General features: G+C 39.3%; 1 protein-coding gene across 1 annotated transcript; it reads left to right on the top strand.

The window, feature by feature from the left end:
* Positions 1 to 337: 337 nt before the first annotated feature.
* adgrl4 (adhesion G protein-coupled receptor L4) lies at positions 338 to 18,386 on the top strand. Its single transcript, XM_061826126.1, has 16 exons — positions 338 to 452; positions 685 to 834; positions 4,130 to 4,279; positions 6,140 to 6,289; positions 6,477 to 6,547; positions 8,535 to 8,714; positions 8,848 to 9,031; positions 9,107 to 9,220; positions 11,459 to 11,658; positions 12,602 to 12,781; positions 12,974 to 13,177; positions 16,129 to 16,349; positions 16,754 to 16,820; positions 16,887 to 16,978; positions 17,063 to 17,231; positions 18,018 to 18,386. The coding sequence occupies exons 1-16, from the start codon at positions 338 to 340 to the stop codon at positions 18,078 to 18,080; spliced, it is 2,310 nt and encodes a 769-aa protein (XP_061682110.1). The 3' UTR covers positions 18,081 to 18,386.
* Positions 18,387 to 20,164: the final 1,778 nt, after the last annotated feature.

Here is a 20,164-nt window from a genome sequence, read left to right as displayed (position 1 = left end):
CGGCATCATATAAAGTTAGCTGCGGAAGGGAGGAGATCATCATTCACTCAGGCTGCAGTCTGATTTGTTGTGGCCTGAGTAAAACTTCATTGGACAATGGGAACAATGGCAACAGAGGCTTTCCAAAGGGCAACGTCAACCACAGGAAAAGTAGGAATACAAACGCAAATCCTACTAAACATTATGCTATGTGCAGTGAAATGAGTTAGCACTTTGTAGTGAGTATTAGGTGGCAGAAGGATAGTGCAGCTACACTTTTTTTTTCCCCCAAGAAGCAGATTAAAGATCAAGACAGGAAGGGCCAGGTTTAGGGAAACAGGAAAAGTGATGCAAGGAAATGGCTGATGTCAGAAGCCAGCCCACTAAACCCAGTCTGCTAAAAACTAGGTTCAGAGCCACTGCAATTATGGAGTCTTCACTCTGGTCACCAATGAAGCTAATACTCTTAACAGGTATGTGACTCAATTAAACTTTAGGTGGCTTAACAGGGCAAAATGTTAACATTAACAAAAATATCACCATCTCGATAAGACTCTACTAAACCCATTTATGACAGGAAATACACCGCTACTGCTCCTAAAACCTCACCTCTCATCTCAAATCACCTCTTTGCAACAAGTTCTGCTAAGAAATGGTGTACAGCAAAATAATATTTTCAAATGTTTTGTGTTTGTGTCCGTGCAGCATGGCTCTCCAGTGTAATGGAACCCTGCCGACTCGCTGACATTTGTGGGTTTTGCCACAAACTTGCAACATGCAAGGCTTTGAACGGCTCGAATGAGGCTTGTTTTTGCCGCTATGGATATACCGGAGATGGGACGACATTTTGCAATGGTAAAATATCAATCCACAAATGTCCTGAAATGATCATTAAATAGAGTACTTCTAAAGCAGAGAGAGTCTTTTGTATAAATGTTAAAGACATTTTAAGAATATTATGTAAATATCATTATTTAAACTCACTGGTTGGTTCACTGCTGATTTAAACCCTGATAATGAGTAACTAATGGAATTTTTCATACATTTAAAATATGGTCAGATGAGCTGAAAAGTAATTGAGATTGTAATTCTCTACTATGTCCTTTTGAAATTTTTGGCGACCATTCACCACCACAAGCGAGTTGCAATTTTATACGTCAATACTGAAGTTAAATACAGTGGCCTCTCTCAGGTTCATCTGTGCAATCCATTGATGCGCCACCTTTTTTGTGACTGCTTTGAATGAAAGTCTTCTTACATTATTTACAGTAACTTGTGGTTGAATTTTTCAATTTTATAGGTTCCACTAACCAGTAATTTTGGCACAAATTTCTCCGCAGCTAACCCTAAACTAAAAGAAATGGAAGTAATTAATAAAATGTGAACAGGGAGATGATTTCTATAATGGACAAATTGCAGCTTCACCATTTTGTATGTATGCAAATTACCAATTCCAGAAGAAATTATCAAAATAAGTGCAAATTCAAAAATCCAACGATCCCTGTTGTACAAATATGTATTGCATCCCAGCAAGTGTACATTCATATCACGCTAAATGCTGGCATTACACAAGCAGTCAACCAGTTACAGGAGCATCACCAACTCAACTCCATACAGTAAGAAAGTGAAAGTAACTCAACTTAACGGGGTCCCAATTAAGGAATTTACCTCACTGACCCCAGTGCAAAGTTCCTAGTTATCCTTAAGAAAATGTGTTATCCACTCACTGACTCCTTTTCACACCCCAAATATCCTTCTCTTTACAGCCAAGCAAAACATCGAGAGTTGCATAGAATTTCCTCATTTATAAATGTAACTAAGAGAACTTTAAATCAGGAAAGCTCAAACAAAACAAACAAGAAAAAAAGACTACAGTTTGGATATAATGTCCATATCAAACATTGTGATGTAGTTTTAAGGACTGAGCCATCTCAGCTAAACAAATAAGAAAGAGTTCCACCTATAATAGTTCAACAATTACTCTCCTTAGCGCCAAATTATTATTGTGTGTTGTTCAGAGGAAAAGTCAAACATGCTCCTGACATAGCTTATTCGGCACATGATGGATACATCAAATTAAAAATGAGTGATTATTTGAAAAAAAAAAAAACAAAGTTTATCAGCTATAACATTATATTTTTATAGTGTATTCAAATGTATAAATGTCGAGAAGGATTTATTTATTTATTTTTTATCACAATGTACAAACTCACTGCATGGAATTGGGCATTATGTAAGTGAGTGTGTGTGTGTGTGTGTGTGTGTGTAAGTGTGTATATATATATCCATCCATTTTCTTTGCCGCTTATCCTCACGAGGGTCGCGGGGAGTGCTGGAGCCTATTCCAGCTCTCAACGGGCAGGAGGCAGGGTACACCCTGAACTGATTGCCAGCCAACCGCAGGGCACATTGAGAGAAACAGCCGCACTCACAATCCCACCTCGGAGCAATTTAGAGTGTCCAATTAATGTTGCATGTTTTTGGTACGTGGGAGCAAACCGGAGTGCCCGGAGGAAACCCACGCAGGCATGGGGAGAGAATGCAAACTCCACAAACGGTCACTGAAAACGTAGTGGAACAATTACAATTGGAACATGAAATCACACTTTTTTCAATTTTATCAAGAGGTTTAGACTCTACTTAATGGAAATTGTAGTTACAAATGACCATTATGCCATTGCTACAAGAACATATCTCATGGAGGCCAAAGACCACAGTTCTGTAAATTCAACTTTCCGCCCCAAAAACACATTGACGCGACCGGGGTTGAAAAAAGTTGAGCTTATTCAAATTTAAACCCGCTTGCCATTTTTGTAATGTAAACAGTATGATTTTATTTTGATAATACCACAGATGAAACATGAAAGTGAGCATGCAGGCGTGATGCTTTTGTAGGAGCAACTGCTCAAGCATCCTGTGCATGCTGCAAGGTATTTCCTTTTTGAATCCTAGTCACCTCTCATGAGAAGGCAGGATATCCCCTCTTGGACAACCTTTGTACACAAAGCACAGATAAGAGGAAAGGCACGATGTTTGTCATGAAAACAACGGTGGAAATTCATACCAGGTCAATTCCAGTAAACTGGATGGGCAGGGACAGGTCACATCGGTAACAACAGATTTTTTTTCTAGTCTGAGATTGGCTGGTAAATTAATCATGTTTAAAGTAGGACTAAACACACAACCCCAAAAGCTTGCAGAAAAAGGATCTTGCATGTAATTACTCACTATATTTGTATGAAAGTGCCTCCGAGCCAAAACAAAAACAGTTTTGTTTACAACTGAGTGAATCCCAAGTTTACATGGTATCAAACAAAATTGTTACATTTTATTTCCTGTGCTTGGGAGGCAGACGTGATTCGGATTAAAATTGTGTGCATTCTTTCACGCAACAAAAACCAAAAAACAATAATAATAATAATCCAATAATACAAAGTAGGAACCTCACGCACACCAGAGCCAAAAGCCAAAAGAAAGGAAATGAGTGAATGAAGATTGCTTGTCTCCCAACAGTCACAAAATAATTGCATGAAGTCAACTGGATGGGACACATCCATGACTAATTCAGGGAGATAATTGCAACCAATATAAAATGCGGAAATCAAACGATAGCATATTACCATCTTTTGTAAATTAGCCTAGCCTACTATTGACTGACTGATTTGATTGCTAGATCTTGAGTTTTCTGTTGCTCAGAATAAAGACATGTCCTTCTGACAGTGAGCTGGAAAGCACATGCTGTACTCTCCTCAGCTCGGCATTTACTCACACTAAACCAGCGGTAATGATGAAATCATTTCAAACGGAAATATCTGGTTGCACAAACCCAAACTCGAGTTTTTAGCATCGTTTTCGATCATCATGAGTGTTTTTTACTTTAATTACCACTCTACTACGGAATAACTCTCTCTACCAGCCGGTTCACTTCAGGTGAGCTGTTGTCACTCATTTTCTGCCATCCAGAGGTAATTCTTATGCCAGTTGTTTACAACAGTCACTGATTTTTTTTTTTTTTTAAACATCAAATTGGTACTTTGTTATTTTCTGCTGTCATTTGTCAACAGTCAGTTGTCAGACTAACTCATTAACAGTCAAATCATGCAGAGGTGTTTTCCCAGGTAACAAAAGTCTCCTTCTCTTCTTGCCACAGATGACAACGAATGCCAGAATGTGACGAACATTTGTGGCAGCAAAGGCAACTGCACCAACACAAAAGGCAGTTACTACTGTACGTGTTTGCCTGGATACACTTCAACAGGAAAGGCCAAGTTCCAGACAAATGATGGCACCGAATGCATAGGTAATGATAAATTATCCATCCCACATCCCAGAAACATGCATGGTAGGTTAACTGAATACTCTAAATTGCCCGTAAGTATGAATGTGACTGCGAATGGTTGTGTGTGCAACTGGCTGGCAGCAGGTTCAGAGCATACGCTATCTCCCGCCTGAAGTCAGGCGGGATTGGCTCCAGCATGCCCGTGACCCCAGTGATGATAAAAATGATGAAGAAGAAGTAAGTATTTAAGTCTGCATGATGATTGGCACATCAGATCACATGAAAAAAAAAAAAAAAAAAAAAAAAAACAACTCGAGATCTTGAAGATCAGTCACAGCTGTTGTCAACAGTATGAATTTAGCATTTACTATTTTGGTTCTTAGTAAAAGATCGCAATCATAGTAAGTGTGCTCCAAATCCATTAGAGGGAATGATTTAGCGCTTGCATTTTCTGATGGTAGCAAACCATGTCCTTAGTCTTTTAGAATATTTGTCATTTTGTCTCTTTGACTGTGTTCCTGCCAAGTTTCCCTGTCATTTCCCTCCCGTGTGTACCATGTGTCCAACTTGCTAAAGAAATGGCGTAGTATTCGTGTCCTATAAATCTCAAAGTTGTAGAATTTTCCATTTCTTTTTTATTAAAAACACGAAGAAAAGTTATAATTATTTTTTTTTCCCTATTAAAAAAGATGAACAACCCCCCCAAAAAGGTATTGCAATAGGATTTCTGCAGCGGATTTGTTCAGACCGCCAAGTTCCTTCATGGTGTTATTAAAGCAAAGCATCAGTGAATGGTCGAAGCTTTGTAATACCTCACTTTTTCTGTTATTTAGTGTTTGCGCTTCTTTTCATATGGACTGTAACACACTTGTGCTGCATTGCTGGTTGTTTGTTGACTTTTGCGGTGGACATGAACAACACAACTACAAGACCTTCATTTAGTCTGGCAATTTTGTATGGATCCAAAAACATTATGCCAGTGAAATCATGTTTACGGTGTGATATGTCACAGTCCTAGACTCGTTTAATACAATGGTTGAAAAACATTTATGTACTGTATATCGTAACTTGTGCTGTCAAAGAGTATACTCTTCCTGGTATTTTATATCCAAGTTGTGGATGTGGAAGAAAGAGCATTACTGCATGTTAGAAAATTATCTTTTGTCCTTGAACCAGAGCGGTATTTAGTTTTCATTAACATATTTCAAATAATTTACTGACTTCAAAAATGCCATTGAAATTGAGGATTAAGGTGATTACCACCCTAAATGATCATTCTAAAAATTTGCAAGAGCATTAATCAAAGCTACAGTATATTCACTTTAACTGATGTTGTTGTTTGTGACTTTCTTTGTGTCATCATGGCAATATATTTGCAATATCCTGATTTACTTTCTGAAAAGCATGTGATAGCAGTTGGAGCGAACAGCTGTTAGGCGTTAGCTGCTGGAACTGTGTGTGAATGAGCAAACTGTTTTGTCATTCGCTGAACTATGGAGGATAAACACGTTGGAGGTGCTTCTTCCCCGGGCCTTTTGCTTCCTCCCCATCTGCTGCTCTGAGAATTCACTTGAAGATTGCCTCAATATGAAGCCAGAGCAACAACACCTTGCATTCATTGCAATCATGCAACATCCACTCGGTAGTTCTCAGCCCACACACATAATGGAAATATGTAGCTCATGAGAATCACAAGAATGATTATGCATCATTATTACTAAAGATATCTCAAATGATATCAAGTTATCAATTACAATGCTTAGATTGTATTATGTGTCATTACAATGTTATGTGCGTGGCTCGCCCCTACGTGCAGAATCTCCTTTAATCACATTGTGTTTGCTTTAAAATGAAGGTAAGCTTTTTGTGTGCATTATTCAGACATTGATGAATGTGAGGCAAGACAAGCCTGCGGACCCAACTCACACTGTCATAATACCAATGGATCTTTCTATTGCACCTGTCAGCGTGATTACATCCCAACTTCTGGCACAAAGCACTTTCATCCAGAGCGAGGTGGAAGATGTAAAGGTCAGTATAAGAAGGAAGAATACAAATGCACACTCACCACATTCTCTGATATCTAGATTTATGCTCACTTTCACATTTGCAAATGTTGCCTGAAACCCACGTAACAAATTCTCTTTAAACGTTGATCTTTATGCTATGCTTTTAGCGGAGGTCAGTCCATCTGATTTTGGTATTTGCTGTTTTTCAGATAATCCCCTAAAATACTGCCATGACAACAATGGCTGCATCACACAGACTGTTGATAAAACACTTGAACATGTGAGTACGTTCTTCTGGCATTACATGAAAAAGACTGGATAAATATGAAACTATATTTTGGATCCAAGTGACAACGAGGATGCCTCACTAAAGCAGGGGTTGGGAACCCATGGTTCACTAGCCATATCTGGCTCTTTTGATGATTGCATATGGTCCTCATAACGATAAACTGTACATGTCATTTCTGTCGCGCAGGCAACGCAAATGATGCAGACAATTTGTCTTACTTGGGTTTCCGTAGTTTGCTGTAGCAGTCGATGTGCGCAAGTGCAGAAAGGTGGAACGCCAATAGCAAGAGCTACTTTCTAGAGTGCAAGTTAGTCAGCAGCAAATCCGTGTTTGGACCCAAACAGATGAATGGAATTTAGATAGCTTTGCTGGTGTTTTAGAAACTGTGAGGAATGGAAAGCCATTCACACATGGGGACTATACCATAAGCATTCGCACTTGATGTTGCCAATAAACATTTCGACAACTTCGCACAAAGACAAGATAATCAAACGAGTAGACATGCCTTTGTCTGCAAGAACTGTTCACCATCGTACCATTGTGGTGGTAAATCAAATTGAACTACGTTCACGATTAACAGATGGAAGTCTCAATGCCTGGAATGAAGCTTAAGGTAAAGACGTATGAAACAGACCATAAGACCATCAGCAAAACCACGTAGCATCAGAAGTCGCATTAATGGTAAGAAGTACTTTGTCATCATTGGTTAACAACAGCGTAACAATGTTATTTAAGAGAATTCAGAGGCTTATTGTACTCTAAAAATGTGGATCTTACATAAATGTGCAAATACACATTTATTTAGTTTTTAAAATACTGTATGGCTCTTTTGAAGTCACATTTTAAAATACTTGACATTTATGGCTCTCTCAGTCAAAAAGGTTCCCGACCCCTCCACTAAAGAAACTACACAATCTCCAGATTCCGAATTTGGAGACCTCATTTGCAATGTCCACAAGCAAAAGCTAATGTCAGAGTGCATTGCAATGTTCTGTAGTGACTCAGACCTTACACTTCTTTCGCTACACTTGCACAATCTAATTAGATCGAATGCATGAGCTCCAGTAGATCTAATAACCTGCCTTTATAAAGATAGTGGTTCACTAAAATTTGATTTGTATGGCATCAAAGTCACCCCAAACCAAGCAATCCCCACACTTTGACGACTGTCTTCGAAAGAAAAAAACTGCTCCCGTGACTGGCCCGATAGCACCTTGCTGACAAACCTGACAGTTGCGATACCATTGCACCAGGATTCGAACCTTCAACCCGACTATCGTACCACTTTTCTTTTAAACCAAACTCACTAAACCTGCTATGGCTCAATAAAGCAATTGTGGAACCAATAGTAACAAGATCATAAAGTAATGCCTGTATAGCAATCGACTGTACTTTCATGATACCCATTTTTTGTATTACTACAGTTGCCTCTGAAAACCAAGTTGACTCAATGAAAATAACAAGGACAAAAGGATGAATGAAATATTAATAATTTATGCTGGCTGAAATGAGGTGTATACTGACTCCAAACAGTTATTTGTATTATGGGGGACATTTTTCATTAAAACCTTTGGTTCAATTTTTGGGTGTTGCAACATAATGGTACCAATTAATTGTGTTTTAACATTGTTTGCAGTTTTCATATTTGATTACATTATTTAGCTACACAAGATGGGTAAACAGCAACATCTTTCAGTCTGAGGTGACAGAGCAACTCAGGACCAAAATAATAACATTGGATATTACCTGTCTGACGGAACAAAATAAAACTCAGCTCTATTATCCTGGTTTTTATACAAGTCTTATATTGGATCTCATCAGCTTGTGCAGGTGTGTCTGATGGTGAACCAGTAGAAGCCAATTTAATAAAAACAACCCACACAGATTTCTCTCTCAGTTCTTCTGTTTCTATTTTCTCCAGTCGAAGAAAATTGCTCCACTGAATGGAATGTTAGCTGCTTTTTTGTTGCCCTTTTAGATGAGCAACCTGACTGAGCCCCTCAGCCTACTGAATGAAATTGCTCAGCAGTCATCTGGGGATCTGACCTCGGTGGAAGTGATTGCATACGTGGAGGCCTTGAGCTGGTCCAGGTCATTGCTGGCCACAGGAGGAAAGGATCAGCCAGTCCAACCGGCTGGTGTCCACTCAACTCTCACGGTAATCCTCACTCACTGGTTTCCGTCTTTTCACTCACTGCTGTGGTCAAGACGTCACTTATCTTGCAGTATTTGTGGAGGCATGTGGGGAAATTGCTGGAAGAATAAGATGTGAAAAATGGTCTTGTCCACAGAAATTAGTTAAAGCTGTAAACAACTTGGTGGAGAAGAATGAGCTGGTGGCATGGAGGAGGATTAAAGAGGAGCGCCGGGAACAAACTGTCACCAAGCTGCTGCATACTGTTGAAGAAAGCGCTCTCACTTTGGCTAACAGCCTCCAGACTCCCAATGAGCTTCAAATCAAAGAGAGACAAATGGGTAAGGTCATTAGTTACACTTTGAGTCCTGTTCACATTCAATCACCATTATTCCTGCCTCAACCCTCTTCTGCAGAAATTAGACTGTTCACTTTTGATGCCAGTCAGAAAAAAGCCACATTGTCGTCTACCATTGGAGGGGAGCGCATGACTCTAACTCCAAAGATGACACCAGGGGAGTTTTTTAATGGTGAGTCTAACCTCAGTTAAATGACTAGTAAATGCTAGTTTAGCAAATTCTATTGTAACATGCCTGCAACTACACTTGATATCGAAATGTTAGTAAATTCAGTGGACAAGGGTGCCTGACTGACTCACAGTGTCTGCTCTTGTTTATACAAATTGTGTTCTAAAGAGTTTAGTTGAAGCCTGTCAGATCTTCCATGATAAGCAAGCAAGTGTTTGACGATGGGAACAGAAAAAAAGGCTTTCCCCTAACTCTTTCCACAAAATTGGAAGCAAAAGTAGGTAAAGAATTAAGCGGCAGGGGGAAACCAGAGACGCATGGAATCCATAGACAACCGCAATGTATATCACCAAGCATCTACGAGTGGTTTAAGATATTGCATAGATAGATGCATGGACCTTGAGTTCAAGAGAACAATCTGGTTCCAATAATGTCAGCTAATTTAAAACAGTGTTTTGGATGTTAGTTCTTCTATGACTCAAAAGAAAACTTAATCTCAATTAACGACCCTGCAAAAGTGAAAGATACTATACATCTGTTTCTACATTTGTTGTACATGTTTGAAGATAATTGCTGAAAAAGTGCAAAGTACTGAATTGTGGAGCTATAAAGCTGTATTTTCATTGCCGTGTGGATGATCTAAGAGTGGGTAGGCTATGTCACTGAGAGAGTGTTTGCAGTCGGGTTCAGTCGCTGCCTATCAAGGGGGCTCCTCTCATTCCCTTTAAATGTGGCACAACTTACAGTTTTGACAGAGACATAATACCATTCTCTGTGCGTAATAGACCAATGCATAATTGCACCCATCTGTACAGAAGTGGAACATTGCCACTGCTTTTGGCTGGTGTGTCATTAGACAATGTGAATTGGTATTAAATACAGACTGAACTGGTAAAGGAACCAAAATACACGACATTGTATTTGCTCGACGGCCTTGACTCAAATATGAATTTAAGTGACATCCCATTCTTGAATCTATAGGGGTTATTTAATGACATTGGTCCACGTTTGGTTACATGCACATGCAGTTATAACAGCTTAAACTGTCCTGGGAAGGTTTTACACAAGATTCAGGAGTGAATTTTTGGGACTTTATGACATTTTTGCAGAACCAGATTTGAAGGCCTTGCTCTCGTTTGTCACTCTAATTTGGCCAAAACTGTTCTACCTGGCTGAGGTCAGGATTTTGTATGCCAGTCAAGTTCATCGGAACAAAACTCTCCCATCCATGTATTTATGAACCTTTATTTGTGCACTGGTGCGCAATAATTTTTGAACAGGAAGAGGCCATCTCCAAACTGTTCCCACAAAGTTGGAAATGTCCAGAATATTAGCCTCCAGTCAAAGGAACTCTGAGGACAGCAAGACTTGTGCTTGCATGAAAATCAGGATATGAAAGCATCTGTGCCCCACTGCAGAAACACCATCTATGAAAATAGAGCCTTGGATTTTTCACCATTTCGGATTTTCCAATTTTTTGGGAGCAAAGCTAAAACAGCACCCACTGATGTACTTGGGTATTTGGCATTACTTAGCCCTGCCCCACTGTACAAGAACTTCAAGTGGCTTATTACGCATCAGCGCTTATCTAGTGCAACTGCGATTTACTAAGGTATTGTTACTCGGTCCATTTCTACTACAACAACATGCATTTATCCAGCTAGTTATGGCTACACCTTAAAACGTATTCCCTCTTGATGCCACAAATTTAGAACATCTCAGTGTTATTAAAATTCTCATGCTTAGAGGTAAGGCCATTGACAAACCCTCTACCCATATTCCTGCCTAGAGAGAAACCCCAGAAGTCTGTTTTCTTGTGAGCTACCTGCAGCCCCCGACATGATGTGATATACTCAAGCTATTGGAGGTTTGAGGAAAATGTATTTTTGTGCCTCAAATATGTGTCGGTGTGTTGCCATAAGAAAGTTGCAAGACAAAGTACACTGACTACAGTACAATGTTGAGATGCCACGCTGTATTACGAATATGACACATTTGAAATGTGACCTGTTCTCAATAGACTATTACGAATGCAATATGAATTACAGACCACAACCTGGATTGATGAGATAATCATTAAAAAATGCATTGCAGTATGATGTTTATATAATGTCGACATGCCTAATAATAAAGTGCAAAATGCTACATTACAATATCTTGAAATTTTACACTCCTTGTCAGTCAGCAACGAATGAGGTTTGACAATTGCAATTCATTTGCTCAACTTGTGTTGTCAATCAGAGAGCGTGTCAGTGGTGTTTGTGCGATATGACAACATGGGAGACATCCTGAAGCCGAGCATCGACCCGGGTGTCACCGACTACTCGCGCTATGCAGAAACGGGGGAAATAACTGTCAACTCGCAAGTGGTGGCAGCCGCCGTCAAACCTGCTGACGTCTACCAGCTTGACCATGTCATCTTCACTCTGAGGCACGTTGAGGTAAAGATGAACGGCCATGCTGTCTTTCAGTTTGCTGCTGCTGCAAATTTGCAGTGCAGGACCTTTTTGAGGGGAGTTGCCCTTAATATCTGGTCATTCTGCTGCAGTCAGCATTTTTGCACACTATACTGTACCTTACAAACACATTGTGTCCTAGTTGAATTTTATTTTCTAATAATGTTCCAACTTTAGTCTCAGAATATCCCTACTTTATTGTCTCAAAAATGATTAGCTTTCATTCATGACATTAGGACATATTTCTGTTTGCGGTTTCACTTCTTGTAAGATTATGGCTTTATTCTTGTGAATACAACACAACTGTCATAATTCTGAATGAATAAATTATTTTATGTAATGGGTTTTTTGGAGTCTCTTTGTTATACTGTACATCAGTGTAAAACCTTGAGAGCACAAACCCTCTGGTTGAATATAGTGCATCGTATTGTATAAAAGTACATCAACCAAGGTTTGTGAAAGGTTTTTAGCTCAAGACAAAATGTACTGCAGTAGAACGTGTTAACAATGACATAGACATGAATTTGAATTCAATTTTAACACAAATCCAATATGAGTATGTCTCCTTGGCAATCAATAACATTCTTTAAGTCAGACAATTGCCAATAAAATAAAAAATTGGCACACATTTGCCTCCAAACTGTATATTTACTGTATATTTTAACGCTTACAGTATGGAAGGTGAAGATTTTTAGAGTAAGGAACTTTAAGGTAGTTCATTTATTTCTTTCCAAGCCATCTTTGGTTGTTAACAGTTGACTGTTCGACATGTAGTTTGTGACATTTAATATATTCAAACTGGTCCTACAAAATGCAATTGCATTTCTTTTACATTTAGTTGAATTAGTAACTACTGTTGTGAAGAAATGTGTTCCAAATTGACTTCAGAGCTGAATCTAACTAAACTTTTGTTTCTTTCCCTCCGAAGCCCATCGACCTTAAAGCTGACTTGACCAAGTGCGCCTTCTGGGAGTACACAGCCGACAGCCTGCAGGGTCACTGGGCCACGCACGGCTGTGAGACCGTGCACGTGGACAGCAATGCCACCACTTGCACCTGCAACCACCTGACGCACTTTGCGATCCTCATGTCCTCGGGGCGAGCCAATGTAAGGTTTCATCTGTTTATTAAACAATAATTGTAAGTAATAATTGTCGGTGCCTAGTATTACAACAGCATAATATCCACAGCAGTTCATTCTTGGTTGTTTCAAAAGGCTTGGTTACTTCTGATTCTTCTTCTTCTGGAGAAAAGATAAATTAAACAGTGAACAGAGCTTCGGTTTCTCTTTGCTCGTCAGTTCGTCGCCCACCAAACCGTTCTGACCCGCATCACCCAACTGGGGATGATCATCTCCCTCATCTGTTTGTCCATGTGCATTTTCACCTTCTGGTTCTTCAGCGAGATCCAAAGCACCAGGACCACCATTCACAAGAATCTGTGCTGCAGTCTATTCATGGCTGAGTTCATCTTCCTGGTGGGGATCAACATGAACTCGCACAAGGTGACGACAAACAACTCGATTTGCTCACTGACAGCAGCCACCCCCAAACCTTTTAAACCACACATCCTCCAGTAACCTGGCAAAGATGGCACCGCCGCTAGAAATTAGTAACACAAAGGTGATTTAAATGTGTGTAATCATCCATCCAGCCATTTTCTTAGCTGCTTATCCTCACGATGGTCGCGGGAGCGCTGGAGCCTTTCCCAGCTGTCAACGGGTAGGAGGGGGGGTACACCCTGAACTGGTTGCCAGCCAATTGCAGGGCACATGGAGACAGACAACAGTAGCACTCACAATCACACCTCGGGGCAATTTAGAGTGTCCAATTAATGTTGCATGTTTTTGGGATGTGAGAGGGAACCGCAGTGCCCAGAGAAAACCCACACAGGCGGCACCGGGATCGAACCCTGGACCTGAGAACTATGAGGCCAACACTTTACAGCTTATCCACCATGCCGCTCTGTGTATAATTATGTACACAAAATCAAAATTGAAGATGAAAAGAGAAAGAAATACAGTTGCTGCTACAATATAAATGCAAGCAGTTCAATTGCTGTTTTTTTCGGGAAACAGTAGTTGAGTCATTTTTTCATAAAATTGTTTTGATTAAAAGTAAAACTTTGTGGAGGAAAAGATTATTTTCAACCAGTTTATTTTGTGAAACAAAGTCACACTTCATAAATATTATATTATTATTATTATTATTATAATTATTACAACAGACCCTCATTACACTCTTAATCTTATGCATATAATGGAGGGCACTTGCGCACACACTGGCGTGCACCCGCTACATTTTGGGAATCCTTTCATCATTTAATTTTCTATACCACTTATTCAGTTCGGAGTTCCTATCCCAGCTGTCTTCATGTGATAGGCACACTGCACTCCAGCCTGGTCGCCAATCTATCACTGGGCCCATCAAGAGACACACATTCAACACATCCTCACGGTCGCATTCACATCGTCTGAGTGGAAATTGAAAACACGCTGTCCTGTCAGGTGAATAAACGACGATACTATCATTGACTCTGTTAGGAAGCTTTGTTCCAAAACTCAGTACTGCACAGTGAAACCTCGAGAGTTGAACAACTGCTCCGATGAACAGCCCTTTAAAGTCACAGAAAATGTTGAAAGAAATGTTTTTATTCACATTTTTACATTGAGTCTCATCCTACTCTCTACTTGTGTTTCTTTTTACAGGCACAGTTTTTTGTATGATTTCTGCAACTGTCTGAGTCACAGTTTTAGCAAACCACCTTAAGTACTCGCGACGTTTCACTCCACCAATTAATTTGAGCCAGGCAGTCGCATGACTGCGCACACAAGCAAAGTTTTAAAAGTGACTAATTTCCCTGAAACATGGCACAAATCAACATATATGTACCTCACAGAAAGGTTCCAGCTCACTCTTGACCTGAGTGATGATAAGGGGTACTGTAAATATGGATTGATGGACTGCAAAAACAAAAAAAGCTTTATCATCTGTCAGCCTAAAAATGTCAGCATTTCAGCCTACAAGAACTCCACTTGGAATGTGAGAAACATGAAAGAGGCAGTCTTTGCAAACTGTAATATGCTCTGGGAAAACAATACAACCAGGTCAGCCACAGCACATGAATGCGAAACTGCAGTTGGTCCAAACCACTCAGATCCTATGAGAGCTTTCTGTTCTTTGCAGTGAAAAGAGTTGTGCGCATTTAGAAGGAGCAGGGAGAGAAGCAATTTGCAATTTATGCACAGCACCGAAGAAAAAGATAGAAGTTGACTGAACTCAAGTGATTTTGAATGATGAAACGGATGTCCGCATTGCTGATTCCACCTGTCAAAGTTCATTAGATTTGAAAAACAAACTGTAGAATTAAAAAAAAGAAACAATCTCTGACTGGTTCCCCTAAATTGCAGAGAAAGACATTTATTTCAAGACCATTTCTTGTTGCTGAATATATTTCAAAGTTTTATTTCATTAAGCATCGAAAATGAATGTTCCTTCCTACTTAATATATGTCTGGTTGACATTCAAACACTATTTAAAAATAGTCAATCAGAAGTTTCTCAATGACTTACAAAGTTATTCAATAACAACAAATTTTTTACCCATTTTATTACCAAAGTTACTCTTCTACCACATTTTACACTGCTACATCTGTGTGACAATTACATGCTGTAACTCACCTTGGTTTATACTCATTTGTGTTTAGTTATAGTTAACATGGACATTTCAGCCTCTTGAGGATAAGCTCTCCAAAGAATCGATGGATGGATTCGATTATATTTCTTTGATTACTTAATTGGAAAAATTGATAATCGAACAAAGCCTGAGCTAAGTCAAATATGATTAACGAACACCGCCATATTTAAAATATTTGCTCTTCAAACAAATGAATGCCAATAGGTAAGACAGTACATGTATGAAGATTCATGAAAATCATTTCAGTTATTTCTGATGGAGAAAAAAATATATTTTTCAGTTCTGAATAAACCAGTGGTGTGGCAGCATTCTGCGAAGGGTTATGTTGCATCTATAGGCTTTCACTGAGCACTTCATACACATCAGTTAATGGGGGGTGAGCTCACAAGGGGAATCGAGTAAAAGAATTAATTAAAAAACAAAAACATGCGGATGTCCCTGCAAAGGGTTTTTGCGAAAAGAACGATGCTATTTCCTTTTAGTCATGATTGAACATTCATTCAAAAATTGAGATTCATATTCAACTCTGTGTGTTTTGCAGGTATTAAATTCCCCATATATCTTTTTAAATTTGCGATTGTCACTTTTATTGTCTCGTTATAAAGCGTTATAATTTAAATGTTATGGTTACTTGGTTGTAGTGCAGGAAATATGTGGCATAACATGAAAATCAACAATTGGCAAGCGTTTTATGTTTCTCAGGTCATTTCTGATGAAATATTCTCCCTCTCTCTCTCTCTCTTTCTTTGTTTCCTGGCAGCTTTTTTGCTCAGTTACTGCGGGACTGCTGCACTATTTCTTCCTGGCCGCCTTTGCCTGGATGTGCATCGAGGGCATCCATCTGTACTTAATAGTGGTTGGCGTCATCTACAACAAAGGCTTCCTGCACCGTAACTTTTACATCTTTGGTTATGGAAGCCCAGCAGTGGTTGTGGCCATCTCAGCCACGCTGGGTTCCAAGTATTATGGCACTGATAAAATGTGAGCATGTATATTTCACAGTTTTATTTGATGATGGTTGCTCAAAGACCTTCACTAAAATTGAAATGACATGAAATACATGGCTGGTTAGGAACAGAAAGGAAGTAGAAGATGGTTACGGGAGATAGCCTGATTTAAAATAAGTGAATTAGTGGAAGGAAAAAAAAAATATACAGAAAATGCATGTCAGTCGTTGATTATTTCTAAATTGACTTTTAGGTTATAAAGAACAGATTTGATACTGAAGAAGTGCATGAACTGTATGTTTTTATTTGGGGCGGGGATTTTGACTGATGCCCAATGAATCCTCTACTGAATCAGATCAGGAGGAAAGGAGAGAAGCTGAGGTTCAATGATAAAAGGCAGGCAAAATTCAATGAACCAAGTTTGCTTTTGTATTTCAGGTGTTGGCTGAGCACAGAGAACCACTTCATATGGAGCTTCATTGGACCCGCCTGTTTGATCATCCTGGTAAGTTAACCAAGCAAGTAGCAAGGAAGCAGAAATTGCGATGTGACGCTTTTGATCTCCACTCAGGTGAATCTGCTGGCCTTCGGCGTGATCATCTACAAAGTTTACCGACACACACTGTTGAAGAAACCTGAAATAAGCCACTATGAGAACATCAGGTGGGATTAGTTATACTCGGCTAGCCTTGTGTTGCTGTCGTAACGTGTCGAATAGCAATGACGGCGTCGTTTGTGGCCGGTCAGGTCGTGCGCCCGTGGAGCCATTGCGCTGCTCTTTGTGCTGGGCGCCACTTGGACCTTCGGAGTGCTGCACATCCTGTACGAGAGCACGCTCACTGCGTATCTGTTCACAATCACCAACGCCTTCCAGGGCATGTTCATCTTCATCTTCCTCTGTGTGCTCTCCAGAAAGGTGATGTTGTCACATGGATTCATTTCAACTTCCATTTGTGTAACACATTTACACACACAAGCAAAAATGTTACCAAAAGTGTTCTATCCGGACCACCCCCCCCACACACACACACACAAACTGGACTAGCAGTTGAGGTACACATTTCAAAAATGCATTACTATTTTTTTGAAAGAAAATATGATCCCTAACCCTTTGATCTTGTAGCCCTTTTTTATGAATTCATTTTCACATTCAAAATGAGACTAGTGAATTTTAGCATTTAATTTTCTAATCAAACATCAATGCAGAATATTATTGGCTATGCATGTGTTGAGAAAGACTATGATTCATTTGGGAAATGTAACTTTCTGTAAAATAGGAAAAATGCTTCTTTAAGCAACATCCTATAATATTTTGCCACATTCAATTTAATCCCCAACAGAATGCATTCATTGAACTAATACAACTCACAACGTTCGTCACACAATCTTAACTTTAAAAAAATATTGCATTGTGACTGCATCCGTGTGTTCTATAAAATGTCCCTTTTTGTCTTTTTTGCAATTCAAAGAAAGCATTTTAATGATTGTCTCACTTACTTACTTATCATATTTACAATTTTCAGACACATTTCCTAAAAATATACCAATGGTAGATTTGAATGATTTTCCTGTTAAATTGAAAATAAACCAAGTATTTCATTAACAAATATGTATATTATTGTGGTAGTTGGAGTTGTCTTTATTTTTGCCACTCCTAGTGTACAGGTCAAATATGGCTGACAATTATTTTTTTTTTTTTCAGATTCAAGAAGAGTACTACAGACTTTTCAAAAATGTGCCATGTTGTTTTGAATGCCTCAGATGAATTTTAAAATGCTAACATCTGTTATTACAGAATACCGATGTTAAGTGAAAGTGAACAGTCATTTTAAAATCTCTTAATCCATACCTTGTGTCTTTTTGTGTGTTTGGTTCTTTCGGTTCCAATCCATGTAATGACATTTTGTCCATTCATAAAGCCATTTCTTGTCAGAGTAGCTGAAAATCAACATACCTTCACTTATTATTTTCTGTTTTCATTTTTCACCTGATGTACTCTAAATTGCATAACAGACTTGCACTTGACCTACTTTATGTCTCAATGTTAATTTAATAATGAAAATAAATTAAGCAAACCAATCCTGCTTCAGCAATCTTCATTTGTGCGCTCCAACGTTCTCAACTTCCGTTAATTACGTGTTCAGGGAAAAAGTAGTCGGTGGCGCCCTCTAGTGGATGAAAATAACGCACAAGGGGCATCGAGTCAACATTTCTCTGTCCTTCAGTTATTTTGTCACAAATGTCTAGTCATTTTAATAACATTGAGCTCAATATTCAAGCAAGTAGATTGGGCCTGTGTGGCAAAACAACATTCCTCAGCAGTATGTATTCCTTTACCCATTTGTGTTAGTAATGCCTCATACAAACGTCATATAATCCGGTTCCTTTTTTTGCACCCAAGTGGGATTAATTAGAGCAATACATTTCACGTAATCATTTTATAATAATGTAGTTCATTTATTATAATCTGCAAGGGTTTATTTTCTGGAGTGATTGAATGATTTCGCCATGTGCCTCACCTCTATCTACATTATATCGCTAGATGGCAGCACTCTATTGGGTAATGGACTGGAGGTAATGACAGTAGACAGTCACTCCATGTTTGCAGCCTGCGAACCTTATTAATATTTCAGTTTAACTCAATCACATGAGCGTTTCACTTACAACTACTGCAAGATGTGGGCTGGATTAACTTCATGAATCTTGCACAGATAAAATGTGGTCCTCGTTATCTGGTACAACTGATAGAGTTGTGTGCTTTTCAATGTTTTGGTGGTGCATTATAAATGATGAATGAAAATCAGCAATGCATTTTCCGTTAGCGATTATCCATACTAGGGTCGTCAATCCCATCTGACAGTGGGTGAGAGGTGGTGTACAACCTGAACTGAAAAAGGCAATGCATACAGGACTTTTTATACCCATCCACCCATCCATTTTCTTAGCCACTTATCCTCACGAGGGTCGCAGGAGTGCTGGAACCTATCCCAGCAGTCAGTCAGGGTACACCCTGAAGTGGTTGCCAGCCAATCGCAGGGCACATGGAGACAAACAGCCGCACTCACAATCACACCTAGGGGCAATTTGGAGTTCCAATTAATTCTTGTTTCGGGGATGTAGGAGGAATCCGGAATGCCTGGAGAAAACTAATGCAGGCACGGGGAGAACATACAAACTCGACACAGGCGGGTCCAGTATTGAATCTGGGACCTCAGAACTGTGAGGCCAACGCTTTCCAGCTGCGGCACCATGCCCCTACCACTAACACTAATACCATCCCTGACTTTAAATAATAATAATAATAAGAAGAAGAAGAATCATAATAATTAGCCTTGTGCATCACATCTGACAAACAAACTCAATTGTTGGGGGAGGATAATGTCCCTCAACTAATACTTATGTCTTTCTGCACTGACTATTCTGAAAAATGAAAAATTAAAAAAATGCCTTAGTTGTCTGTATTAATGACAAAATATCACAGGGGGTGCATCCACCATTTTTTTATGAAGGATGTAAAAAAAAAATATATGCTACGATTGTATGTCCATCCCTCCATTTTACTACTTATTTTCACCAGGGTTTCAGATAAGCGGGAGAAAAACCCAGCCAACTTTGGGCAAGACTCAGGGTGGACCCACGACTAGTCCTCAGTCAATTGCCGGACACATTTAGACAAATGAGCATCATCTCAACACTGATAAACTCCTACTCCAGAAGCTAAGAGGCTGCAAAAAAAGTATTAACCCTAGAGAACCTATGGCGTCACATGTGACCCAGTGTAATTAAGGGCCCACTGTATAAACATAACGCACCACAATTACACTTTTTACCCTTAAAGTCACGTGTGTC

This window comes from Syngnathoides biaculeatus, chromosome 7 (genome assembly GCF_019802595.1).
Source record: "Syngnathoides biaculeatus isolate LvHL_M chromosome 7, ASM1980259v1, whole genome shotgun sequence".
Classification (NCBI taxonomy): domain Eukaryota; kingdom Metazoa; phylum Chordata; class Actinopteri; order Syngnathiformes; family Syngnathidae; genus Syngnathoides; species Syngnathoides biaculeatus.
This window is presented reverse-complemented; position numbering and strand designations above follow the sequence as displayed.